This window comes from Cuculus canorus, chromosome 4 (assembly GCF_017976375.1).
Source record: "Cuculus canorus isolate bCucCan1 chromosome 4, bCucCan1.pri, whole genome shotgun sequence".
NCBI classification, from domain to species: Eukaryota; Metazoa; Chordata; class Aves; order Cuculiformes; family Cuculidae; genus Cuculus; species Cuculus canorus.
Window position 1 is genome coordinate 28,376,644 of NC_071404.1, and position 13,494 is coordinate 28,390,137.

Below are 13,494 nucleotides of genomic sequence, written 5' to 3' on the forward strand. Positions count from 1 at the left end.
TTTAAAAGAAGTCAGCTTTATTAAAGCACAGTCATTTGGATCACCCAACACAGCACAATATTTGCTATTTATATTTCAGTCTTACACACATATGAAGGCATGTCATCTTTCACCTATATTCAAAAGATAGAAAAGAAACATTGAAAAGCTGGCACAATAAAGTTTTACAGATTTTGTACAATATTAAAGAAATGTCCATTCTCTATGTATAATTAATGCTTTTTTAAAAGCCCCTCGTCCTTTATAAAAGAGTCACTCATGCTACTAACCTGATATATTTAAAGAGAGATCTGCAAAATATCTGTGTCTTAATTTATAGTTCTCCTGCACTATTTCCTTAAGTGCCAACTGCTAAGTTTTACTGTTGAGTAATTAACAATCAATATCTTCTAAAAAATGCAAATATGGGTGTGGGATTTTGGCTTACTAAATGCACTGCATTCTGAAACTTTAAAGAAAGCAATACTTTGAACACTTTATCAACAGCAGAACTTTTTGGGCAATTCTGACTTGTTAGCAGAATCTGAGAAGCAACACTTCCAGAAGCAGATCTCTCAATGACAAAAGGCTGCTGAATTAAAAAGGATGGAAGTATAGTCCTTATATTGCAAAGTAAATTTAATTATGATATATTATCAGCAGAAATAAACAACTGCTTTTACAAAATAACTGAAGGTCTACAGCTGTGCTGTCCAGACTAATGTTTATAATTTACTTAAATATTCTGTTCACAGAGACAACTGCCTACATTCTCAAAAAGATGAAAGGGCAGACATCGCATACAAGTCTGAAGTTAAGGTGAGAACACACTGTTCCCAAAATAAATGTTATAATGTACTACAGTAGGAAACAAAATATTTCTATTCCCTGACAATACATTCTAAATTTCAGCAAGCATGATTAAACACTTAAATAAAAAAAAAAAAAAAAAGTAAAAATCAAACCACAAACAGAACATATTAAGTTACTTTTTTTTCAGGAACCCTGCTCAAATCCAAGTGCTTATTAGCTGCAACCTCTAATAATTCTGAAATCAGGTACTTTTTAAAGGATGCAATCTGGCAAGTTATTCTCTTGGGGATATATTATTTTCTTTAAAATTAGTGGTCACTGAGATCTGGCATTTCACTGCAAAATTATCCTGGCCTGGTATTACCATAATAATAATAACTTCCAGCAGCTACCAAAATATTAGTGTAAGGACAAACACATGAATATAAATATTTTTAAATAAAACCCATTGCCTTTATTAGGACTATTATCAAACATTCTGACAAGGTATTGCAAATTATACTAGATTGTAATTCGTTAAAGCACACAGGTGCTATTCTCTTTTCTAGATTTATCATCTGATATCATAGGTATTAGCTTCATTAGATGCAACTTTTGGCAAGACAGTACTTAAATATTGACAATCAATAAATAACACACTTCAAAGTGTATATATTTGATATTTACATTCTCAAAGTTCAATTTTGTTTTCTTATAGACACTGCTCTATCATTTTTTTATACCACTGTTAGTTATCGGAAATCACTGTCACTTCTAGCCCCTTTTCAGGTTGCAAGATGCAGTATGAAATAGCTATTGAATGTAAAAGTTCATTCTATAATGCAGCATTATTGCCTTAGTTTTTGCGGCAGTTTTATTCTGTCATTCAGTTACCAAAAAACAATGCTGCCAGTTTTCTTCTGACAGTACAAAAAAAATTAAATTCTGTATTTCCAGGATTTTGGAGGGGTATTGGGAAGAGAGAAGAAAGGCAGGGGAAGAAGAGAAAGATCATAGTCAACAGAGAAAAAAAAAACCCCACTCGTTTGTAGTGACAGACAAACCCAGCAGGTTAACTGGGACAACTACCACATACACCCATCCTCTTAAGAATCACTGTCTCAAGAGCATGATTGGCTGAACAAGTTGTGAATTATTGCATGAGTTGTTACAATTTACAGTCCAGGATACCAAGGGAAATCGCGTAGGCTACTCAGTTGCTGTTTCAGCAGGACAGCATCTTCTGTGGGGAAAATTGCTGAAAGGGCAACCACTTGTTCAGTCACTCCAATTTAATCCAAAGTCAAAGCAGCTGCCAGAATAAAAGCTGCTAGGTAGTTTTGGACACTTTCACCATCTATGTAACCAAGGTCACTGGACGCAGAAGTAAACTTTTTTGTTACCCTTCACGTAGCCAGTAATAAATTCTTATTTTCTCTTTTACCAATATGATACCAATATACATTCAAATTTCATCAACTTTTTTTTTTTTTTAAGCCCACTTGTATCACATGTTCTATTCTAGGATTTTTAAAAAAACATCCAGACTCAATCAGCACAGTCATTTCTATACATAGTCAGACTCCGTTATGCACATTCAGTGAACAGAATTATTTGGAAAAACATGTCAAGCTATGGATTTTTAAGCAGCTGGAAAGGGGACAGAGCAGTATCAGAGGAAAAATGCTAAGCAAGATTACCACATAAAAACTCAGGTTGTCATTATGTAAGTCCCTAAGCTCTAACCAGCACTGAAAACCTTTCAAATGCACTGCCCCCACAAAAAGCCCACATGCAACAAGGGAGAGAATTCACTAAGCACCACCCAGAGTTATGCAAGCATGAAGTTTGGCAAAAATAAACAATATCGCATCACTACAGGGATCCTTCACCTATTCTTACCTCTATGGCAGCCTGAAGGACATTTGTGATTTCTGCAGCCTAGAGTCCGCCCACAGACTTGATCACAAGGTGGACAGTTTCCAGGACAGCACTATTAAAAAATATATATACACTGTATAACTGAAAACATAGACATTTCTGGTATACGTTCGCTACTATCTAATTTTTTTCATTACTACTCAGAAAAATTTCATGCAATTTAGTCAAATTTCCTCAAATTCATGTCACCTATAGAATGGAAGCAATCCGTAAAGTTTTTTAAAATTTCAAATTATAAAATAATGAGAAAAAAACACACATTTGAAATAATTTCAACAGAGGGCTTCAAAAAATCATAAGAACACTTCAAAAGTTCAAATTCTTAAAATATTTTAATAAAAAATAATTCCAGAAGATTACATGTAGGATATCCAACAGTTTGTCTCATTATTCTGCAATGTCTTCCACTTTTACATTATATCATTCCTGGAACAAAAGAGTCCTAAACAACTTTTATATTTGTAGCAAAGTTCAGAAAACTCTAGGATCAGATATCTACTTTTTGTTCTTAAAGTAGTAATGAGGAAGAATCAGAACACATCACAACAGCACCACATTGGTGGGTACCAGGTCAGGAGAAAACCTCATCTTTCCTATTAACTTGAAAGGTACCCTTCCATCCAAATGGTATAAGGAAGGGTGGCAATTAGGAAGAGAAACCTGGATTTTTAGCATAAATTAAAGATGTCAGGATTGCATTTACTTGCTTTGCCATCTTTTCACATAAAGCAAATTCACTGTAATAATGATGATAACAGTCAAAACCACACAGGAATAAAACTGTATTTTTGGTCCCCCTTTGTGGTAAGAAGTCCATTATTCTTAATGTCTTAATTCACACACAGCAGGCAACACTTGGTCCTTCTCAAATGAAAAGATACATCTGAGCTATTGATCACTCCTTTGTCTTCAAAGGATAAGGGAAACAAAACTCAAATTCCTCATTGTCAGACCACTGCTCTTTGCAGTGATGCATATTAAAAGGTGGAGTGGAAGACTATGCTGCCAAAAATGAGTATGTCCTTTACAAAGTTGTGAGATATTCCCAACTCTTTCAACAAAGCAAGGAAAGAAATAGATTTAACTATTTCTGACGATTTAAGCAATCTGGAACCAATCAAGTATCTGAAAGCGAAACTGCCTTCTAGAAGTGAAAAGTTGTCAAAATCTCCTCCTAGGTTTTAAGGCCACAGAGTTTTTCTTGGTGACATGCTGTTCAGAGAATTCCGGTACACTGCAAACTAATTCGAATGATGCTGAAGAAGATTCGTCTTCCTATACAGTAATATGAGATGGAGCAACAGACTGATGTGATTTATATAGAATACAAAAGATTATAACTAAATTTTTTAAAAAGTTATCTGAACAACACATTTGAGAAAGATCATCTCTGTATTCACTTACCTTTCTCCTACACTGGTGCTTCTGGCAATCACGAATTTTAGTACACTTTGTTTCACACAGATATGGCTTATGACATGGCATGCGTTTAGTGTGCTTTCCACAGCGACACTGTTTTTCAACTTCCTGGACAGCAAGAAAAGGAAAAAAGCAGGATATTTTTAATATCAAAAAAAGGAGTGGAAAATAAAATGTTTTACTACTAGCTGTAAAGAAAAATAAAACACAACAATGCTCTATCACAACAGTAAATATATCACATGCTTGGAACAGATCACCTATCTGTACTTGGGGACCTTGTGTCAGTATCACAGACACTGTGCTCTAGATCACATCTCACTGCAGCTTTGGTTGCACCACAAGGGAAGCCTCTTCCAGGGAACCACTCAAGCATGTTGCGCAAGATGTCAAGCATAAATGCAAAACAAATTCATACAAAAAAGTAAGTAGATTCATCCATCATTTATACGGATTACTTAAGAAGTAGGTGAGCAGACTTATCTGACCTTCATCCTAGCTACCATGTGCTAACTGCCTTCACCATAAACTTTGTAGCTCACGCTGGTTTAGGAAGAAACAGCTGAGAGCAGTGAGACCAACAGTTACATAGGCCAGACCACAGAAGCTGCACAGGTATTTCGAGCAGAGCAAAATATTTGCTTACTAACAAGGAAATAGTGTTATGCTACAGCATTTTCCATTTAACTAAAGAAGAAATAGCGTAGTAAGATAAATCAGCAAAGAAGGTAGAAGAGCTGGCAACAAATTAAGTATCTTTTAGGGCATAATTAATTTAAAAAACAAGCAATCAAAATGAAACCAACCCAAACGTCTAAAACCCTCATTTATGCCTCACTTCAGATACATAATGCTCAGCTCTTAATTCAGAATTGTGTGAGAACCAGGCCAGTAACAGGGAAAAACGTGCTGCTTTTAATGAACAGAAAGTCATAAATCTTGTGACAGATGTGACTTCATTTTCCTCAGGAGACTTGCACTGTTCCAGGCATATAGTGTTTAAAAACCCTAGCAAAGGGTGAACCTGCTACAGTAAGACTAACCTGTCTGCATATTTCACAGGGACCCCGATGACAGCGCTGTGAACATTTATGAATGCCACATTCCAGAACTTTGTCACAACTATCACCACAAGTGGGCACATCTTCTGTACAAGGCAATATAAACTCTAGTTGAAGAGAGAAGTACAAGCAAACATTTAGAAAAAAGCCAAAATACTTAGAAAAAAATGCAGTGCAATATGACTTCAAATTCCAATTCTCTCTCACGTTTTTAAAAGTTTCTCTACAAGCACTCAGTTATTCACCAGTTAAACCTCTGGTACTAAATAAAGCTTTGAGAGAATTAAGCAAAAAAGTTAATACAAGCTGTCACAGTTTGCTGTTTGTAGGAACTTTTCATGGACCTTGCCCTGCAGAATTAACCTAAACTACTGACTTTTTTCAAAGACTGGATGACTTTTTTCATTAAATTTATCATCTTATTTACTTTTTTTTTAAAAAAGGGGGAAAAAAAAAGGCAGCTTACTTGTTTTTTCACATGGACAGGACCTTTTCCCAGAACGAGGACAGTCTCCACAGAGACCAGCATGACAAACTTGTTCACATACATGATTACCACAAGACAAAGGTTTTCCACACATCTAGAAAATTCAGAGAAACCGAGTGAATGCAATGTAACCGAACTGCATATCAAGACAAAACAATCCAAGTGGAAAAACTAAGAGTGCAAGACATGTGGATTGGATTTAACTTTTTCTGAGTTTTGTTAACAAATGTTATATTTACCAGCTTTGCCAAAGAAAACTGACCACTCCTGCAGTGGTCCTGACTGGAAGACCACTGCATACTGAGGAGTTAGTGGTTCACATTAACCTGAGTAGTCCCAGGACTGTGGTGTGCTGCATGTACAGCTTGACCTTTAGGTCTGTGTTGTGCTGCACATACACGAAGGCCACAAGATAAAGTTATTGTAGCAGAGGCAATCAGAGGCAGCTCCAGCTTGTTAGCAGTGATTATGCCACCTGCATCTCCTAGCCTTGATAAATGTGCAGTAAGACGTTCTCGTGTGAACATCCCTTCTGTTTGCAGTAGGAGTGATGAACAGAGTTGCTTTCTCATAAAATCCGACAGTAGCTTTGATGACCAAAATGGGGTAACCCTTTTTACAGATGGGGTCTGCACTGCATGCTGCACATGGATCAGAGGCCCATTCTGTGCTGCACAGCTTAGGGTTCTCAGCATCAAAATGCCATACTATTGATTATATTATCCTCCCCTTCTTTATAGCATTAGCTGAAATAAATCACATTTTTACTGATAGTTTACAAAGGCTGAGTGCCTTTCTTATTGAGATCACGATGACCAAGTACCTCTTGGTGCAATCCTCTCCTGATTATTTTTATAATTATTTTTATTTTTTTGTCTGTCAATTCATAGCCTTGGTCCTAACAATGAGCTACAGACATACTTAAAAGACTCAATCACAAAGCTTTCATTTTATTACAGTCACCAGAATTAAAGAAGCTTGAAATGCTTTCATGCTTATTTTTGAAGATAGCAGCTAAAATTTCAACCTCAAGTACAAGGAAACAGAATATAAAAGGTCGAATTCACTGCCAGCTTAACCCTAGCACAATTCTAGAAGGGACATTTTAATTACTGACAGAAATTAACTGGACCACTAAGTAAATCCATTCTCAAACATTGCTGGTTTTTGATTGCACTTTCAAAACCTAAAAAATAAAATTATTTTCCTACTGAATTAGTTTTTCCAGTCCTTAATACACCATGCAATCAAATTCATAAATATGAGAAATAAGCTAAAAACGCCAGCTTCAGCATACCTGATCACACTGCCACTGAGGACTTGCACAAAGTCTTTCTGCTGTCTGCCTTCCACAGATGCATCGTTGTTTACTGACTCGGGGACAAGGCTGACAATCTCCTGTATGTAATTGCCAAGTGACATTGAGAGTAGAAATTGTAAAGGAATGATGTATCTTAGCAATTAAAACAACTACTCCTCTGAAGTTTAAGAAGGCAGGTCTACCTGCATGACAGGGATTCTCACAGCTGTGTTGTCCACACAGCAACATTCGTCCACACGGCAGACAGCACGACCATTCCTTGGCACTGCACCTTCGGGCTACTGGCTTAGCCTTCTTACAGTGACAGGTGGTTTGAACCATCTTTGGGCAAGGCGGACAGGGCCCTAAGTAGAGAAAAAAGAATACCTCGCAAAGAGCCATTCCGCAGATGCAGCCGTGACTATATCTGGCTTATTCTGAGGATTCTAAATATAGTTAACAGATTTTAAGTAAAACTGTGTAACAGCTACATAAATACAGGTCGTACAACCAAGAGACACAAAGTATTTACCTGGATGACAAAGCAGCAAACATTTATGACCACAAGAAGGTTTGAATTCCTTCTCACATATCTGACCACAGGAGTGAGGTACCAGCCATGGGTCCAGCGGTGGATTCTCCACTTTTCCACAGTAACAGTAATACTTACTGGGAGTTTCAGACCGTTTGTATTCAAACCTACATTTTGGACTACAACAAGGGAAAAAGAAAGTGAAAAGAAATGCAATTTTTGAAGATGCTTTTAATAAGAAAAGCAGTTCTTATTTCAGTTTCCCAAGATTGTTACCAGGCTACCAATTAATACTTTTACAACTACTGTAAAGAATAACAACATATTTAAATTTACAATAAAGGTCTTGCTGTATGTCAGATTCTGCAATACATTCATTAGAATGTCTAAGGAACTGTCCTATCACTGCAATCTTTTTTCTTTAAGAATGTATGCAAAAAATTCAGTGTAGTAAGCATACCAGATAATTTTTATGCCAAGTAATAGCAAAGGAATGTATGCAACAAAGAATTAAAGAAATTAAAGAGAGGATTTTACCAATAGCAATTTATAAACTATGTAAAATAAGATTTGGTAATGCTATTAAAACCATGCATAATAACTAAAATTTTATCTAGAAGATTTTAGATTGTGTTAATTTAGCGTCTCTGATATTATAAGATGCACATCTTTATTTGTTATCCTTGATGGTGTCAGATATTAAAAAATGCATTATTCCTAAAGGTAGATAGGCACCAAAGATCTGGAATTTGTTAGTGCCACAGGTCCTGAAGGCTTTTAGGTGCCAGCCATGGATGAAGGAGGCAACATAAGGAAGGAGAAAGAAGCAGCTCCTGTTTCTGGCTACCCTGGGAAAAGACAATAGACAAGGAGCTCCTCCTCAAGAGGTGAACAGAGGTTTTGGAAAACCTATGTACGCATTTTTATCAATTAAAACATCAATTTGTTTCTGTATAATACATAACAGGCCATAAACCAGCGACTGCAGTTTTATCATGTGCTTAAAGGTTAAATACATTGTTATTTGCTTTGAAATTTTATCATCATAAACATTATAAGAAGCACAGAACTAGTTTATAGTAGAATGAGCATTATAAGGTTGAGATGCTGTGAGTCAACAATTTTACACCTTATTTCTTAAGCAAATCTGTTCTCTGAGGTCCCACATTTATAGAGCTTTAGAATCCACCAAATCTGACTAAGAATTGTGTCTCAAAGATTATACTACAGGTTTCCACCTAAAATTAGGTGAGCAAATAAAGAATGGAGCAAATATGCACAGAGAAACTTTGACTGAACTTTCAGGCAAAAACCTTTATTCATTATTCATGCAGCCACAACATTAACTTCTTCTTTACACAATCTCATGTAAAGCTGTAAGACTGTCTTGAATGCATGAATTATAGAGACTGAAAAAAAAGTAATCCCTAAACCTTGCTATTTTAGAACTTTTTTTTTTATTTATTTTGTGATGCAAATTGAAATAGTGACAAATATATAAAGCCATTCAGAAATAAATATTAGAAGTTGAGATACAGGATAAGTTACCTTCTCAGAGGTTAAGACAAATTTGATGCATCAGGTTTTTAATATCACTGGGAAATATTTCTGAATCATGTTAATGAAAACTTAAAAATTCAGAAAAGCAATAGATAAGTCAGTCTTCTAAACTATTTTTTTGTGTGTGTGCATGTCATTTACAAACACCATTCCTTTTTAAAGTAACTACAGTTCACAAGTTTCACCATCAGAGTATCTTTGCAATTGTACCACGAAGAGCTCACCATGGCCAGGGATAATCTTTCTTCCCAAAATCTTCATCTGTCAAGGGAGAAGACACAAGGAAAAGACTGTCCTTGGCCCACTTCTGGATACACACCAGGTGAAATATACAGAAGCATCCACAACAGCTCCAGACCTAAAGAGCAGATACAAGTGCCACTTGCTTTATATTACCTTCCTTTTTGTTTCCATTGATGAGCATCCATAGTATTTAAAGAAATACAAGCTTGCTATTTTTCCACTTAAAAAATGGGTTTCCAAAGGAAGATTATGCTTATTGTTAGATTAATACAGGCAGTTTTACTGTTACAGATTCACACCTATAAGTTTTTTTCCTGCTGCTGTGGGAAGTTTCGCCAAGGATTATGGGGTTCAAAACACTTATATAATGATAGAAATTTTGATTTAAATACACTGTTAGAGGTCATAGCGCAACCTTGTGCCCAAAATAGGGCTACTGTCAACCGAGCTCAGCTCAGTCACAGCCTTGTCCAGCAAAGCTGGAAAAACCTGAAGGATGGGAACTCTACAATCATCCTGGGCAAACTGCTTCAAGTGTCATACTACCTTCCTAGTATACAGTCTGCACCTGCCAAGCCCCAGTTTTTGCCATTGCCCCTTATTACACCACCTGTCACCACAAGGAGTAGCTTTAGCCACTTTCACAAATCCAAGTAGATAGAGTCTGCAATCATATCATCCCTTAGCCTCCTCTTTGCTAGGCTAAATAAATCCAGCTCTCCTTACCTCATACTCTAGGTCTCTAGACAAAACTAAACCTAACAGAAGACAATAAGTAAACAAACACACTTGGTTGAAACATTATCAATTGAGGACAACTAACAAACCACTGAGTTACAAAAAGATTTCCAAGCTGCCAAATCACCTCACTTCTGCTGAAACAAGATTACTTCAAAAGATACAGAACTTTAAAATCAAGCTAAACATATATGTTGAGGTTTGAAAAAATATGGATTAAATATGCTAAGAACTCATAGAAAACATACTGCATTTCTTCCTAAAAAAAAAAGAGTTAATGACTACAGTTTCATTGGATATTTCTAGTCCAGGTACATCCAGTCTAAGTGGTTAAAAATTTTCTGCACTTTTAACAAACACGGTTGCAAACGTATTCCATTCCAATAACTGTAACAGAAACAGAGTTGGCCCTGTCAACTGATACAAAACAATAAAACTGGAAAAGATTTGGCCTGAAATCTCTCCCATGAAAAACATACATAAATGAAATAAGACAATCTTCTCAAACATGCCACCCTTCTCTTTCACCTGATCAGCACTTGGAACAGCAAAGTCTATCTGAGCTCTCCTGCTATAAATCTAACAAGAATATTTCTTTACTTTGGGATTTCCTACAACATAGCTTACCAATTATACCATTGCATGCACTGGCTTTCCTGCACTTCTTTTTTCATCTTTTACTCTCAATTTTAAAAATAACTACTTTACATTACAATAACAGACATATGTCAAAACAAGCATGTAATGATAACAAGCTATACATATATAATCACTTATTTCTTCAAGAGTCTGAAAAATCCAAAGTTGCCATATGTTGCACTTAGTACTCTTAAAACAACCAATCCCAAGAATTACCTTAGTAATGTAATTAGGCATAAGTTATTCAGACAGTCATATTTACTTTATTCTAAAAGACTACTGTAAAATACTTACAGCTTGGTTCCTTTTAACTGAAGCAATGCAGATCAGACATGTCATAGCCCCTGACTGAAAAGCTTCATTCATGTACTGTCTTGTACGTTCCAGTTCACTTGCACCTCCATCTTTAATGTACAAAGATTTTAAAAGCAATCAGTAATGTTTGATCTGCTATTCTGTACATGTTGAGACTGCTGTAAAACTACATACACTTTTTCTCTGAAAAGAGGCCAGTCATATATTAATTCAAATCCACATTAGTAGAAGTACTTAAGACCGTTTCAAAACTATACCATTGATTCTGCATAAAGAGACAAGTACCACCAGCATGCATCGCTGGGAACAGATGTTTTTAATACAAGACATCAGAATAAAGTGCTTTCCCTCCAGTTATGGAACAATTCTAATACATAGAAAGCAATTTAACATTGTTCATGCTTTCATACAAAAATAAAAGTCAATAAATAAAAAAATTACCGGTTTGACTGGCGTAAATGGTAAATGTTTTTGCCAAAATCTTTCCTTGTTTAACTTCATCTTCATCATCATCATCATCAGAGGAGGAGGAGCTAAATTGGTCTTCAACTAGCTTTTTTGCTGCAGCCTGATTAGCCTTCTTAATTTCATCAAATTTCTTCTGTGAATTTGATTCTATTAAGAGAACAGATTAATTATGATTAACAGCATGATAACTAATCATAACAACATGCTCAGTTCCAAATACTTTCAACTGTCCCCTTTAAAATGCTTACTGTTTTATATTTTTAAAGATAGCACATTGCTACACTTTCAACACTAACACAAAGAGATAAATTATATTTTTTTCTTTACTGTGCATTATGCATAAAATTCACAACAGGAATTATTATCTGTCAATTACTGCTGACAAATGCAACCACATATATTAGAGTATATGCATCTATAATGCTGCTTTTCAAGGAGGATACTTAAAAAAAACCACACATACACATCCCACATAAACACAGCTTTCACTACACGAAGAAAAATAAAAATAAAAAAGAAAATCACGCTATTCTTGACAAGAACAGTTGCTATAATTTGCTGATAACCTACAGGTGCCTCTCCCAGCATTTGGTATTTTTTAAATTATGACTTTTATCCCCCCATCCAACAAGTGTTTATTGCAATAGTGGGTTCATACTACTTCACAGCTGGCAGCATCAAAAGTGAGTGTGTTTTAATATAGGGGTTTTCTTTGAAGTTACTGCTTTTTATTGAAGTTATTGCATGTGAAATAGACGAAGAGTCTCTCTTGGAGAAAAAAAAAAAGAGTCTGTAATAAACCAAAGTGCCTTTAAGATAACACCCCACAGAGATACAAAAGCCTTCAGCAGATCACAGGTCTTAGGTGCCTCCTCATTCTCCACATCATAGAATCATGGAATAGTTTGTGTTGGAAGAGACCTTTAAGGTCATCCAGTTCCAACCCCCCTGCCACAGGCAGGGACACCTCCCACTGGATCAGGCTGCCCAAGGCCCCATCCAACCTGGCCTTGAACACCTCCAGGAAGGAGCAGCCACAACTTCCCTGGGTAACCTGTGCCAGTGCCTCATCACTCTCATCGTGAAGAAATTTCTCCTTATGCCTAGTCTAAATCTGCCCCTCTCCAGTTTATACCCATGGCCCCATGTCCTCTCCCCACAAGCCTTTACAAACAGTCCCTCTCCAGATGTCCTGTAGCCCCTTCAGGTACGGGAAGGTCGGTATAAGGTCTCCTCAGAGCCTTCTCTTCTCCAGGCTGAACAACCCCATCTCCCCTCGTACAGGAGGTGCTCCAGCCCTCTGACCATCCCTGTCTCAGACTATCGCACCCAGCAGATTTGCTGGGGCTCCGCCAAGTCCAGTCTCGCTGCTTCCCACGTCGCCCTTGAGGAACTGGGCTCCCGCCCCTCCCCCCGGGGCTACCCGGCGATCCGCCCCCCGGCAGCTCCCGGTGCGGGGCCGCCCCACGGTGTCCCTCGGGGATAGCGCTCGCCCCGGCCCCGCGCTGCCCAGACCGGGAGGACGCGACACTCACCGCCGCCCCCCTCGCCGCGGTCCCGGGCGGGCGGGGGCCGGGCGGCCGCCCCAGCCATCTCGGCCCCGGGCCTGGCGCGGCCCCGGCCCCGGCCGCCCTGCCGCCACGGCGCCTCCATCGCCGCCCCGGCAGCGAGCGGGGCCGAGCGCTCCGAGACGAGCCCGCACCGAGAGCGGCGCGTTCCGCCCGACCCGGCCCCTCCGCGCCGCAGGCGGCCTCGCAGCCCGGGAGCTCCGCGGCGGCGCGACTACAGCTCCCGGCGCTCCCCGCGAGGGGCGGGGCCCGGCTGGGAGAAGGCGCGTCGGGAGGAGCTGGGGAGTGCGGCTGGGCGAGCGTGTGCCGCGGGGACGGGGAGCGGGCGCGGCGGGGAGGGGAGAGGAGAGGCGCCCCCTGGACGGGGCGCTCCGCCGAGACGCGGGGTACTACGAGGAGGGCGCGCGCCGCGAGGGGAAGGCTCGCCACGAGGGGAGCGCGCGAGCGAGGAA

At 38.6% G+C, this 13,494-nt stretch overlaps 1 protein-coding gene across 1 annotated transcript in view; it reads right to left on the reverse strand.

The window, feature by feature from the left end:
- The window catches only part of NFXL1 (nuclear transcription factor, X-box binding like 1), a 52,754-nt gene extending 39,464 nt beyond the window's left edge, over positions 1-13,290 (reverse strand). Inside the window, exons 1-11 of the mRNA XM_054064710.1 lie at positions 13,010-13,290; positions 11,448-11,621; positions 10,986-11,095; positions 9,296-9,429; positions 7,512-7,690; positions 7,183-7,344; positions 6,977-7,077; positions 5,659-5,773; positions 5,175-5,299; positions 4,117-4,239; positions 2,674-2,764 (exon numbers count right to left, since the gene is read on the reverse strand). Of these exons, the coding sequence (XP_053920685.1) occupies positions 2,674-2,764; positions 4,117-4,239; positions 5,175-5,299; positions 5,659-5,773; positions 6,977-7,077; positions 7,183-7,344; positions 7,512-7,690; positions 9,296-9,429; positions 10,986-11,095; positions 11,448-11,621; positions 13,010-13,127 (1,432 nt within the window). The 5' untranslated portion in view covers positions 13,128-13,290. The remainder of the gene's footprint in view (positions 1-2,673; positions 2,765-4,116; positions 4,240-5,174; positions 5,300-5,658; positions 5,774-6,976; positions 7,078-7,182; positions 7,345-7,511; positions 7,691-9,295; positions 9,430-10,985; positions 11,096-11,447; positions 11,622-13,009) is intronic.
- Positions 13,291-13,494: the final 204 nt, after the last annotated feature.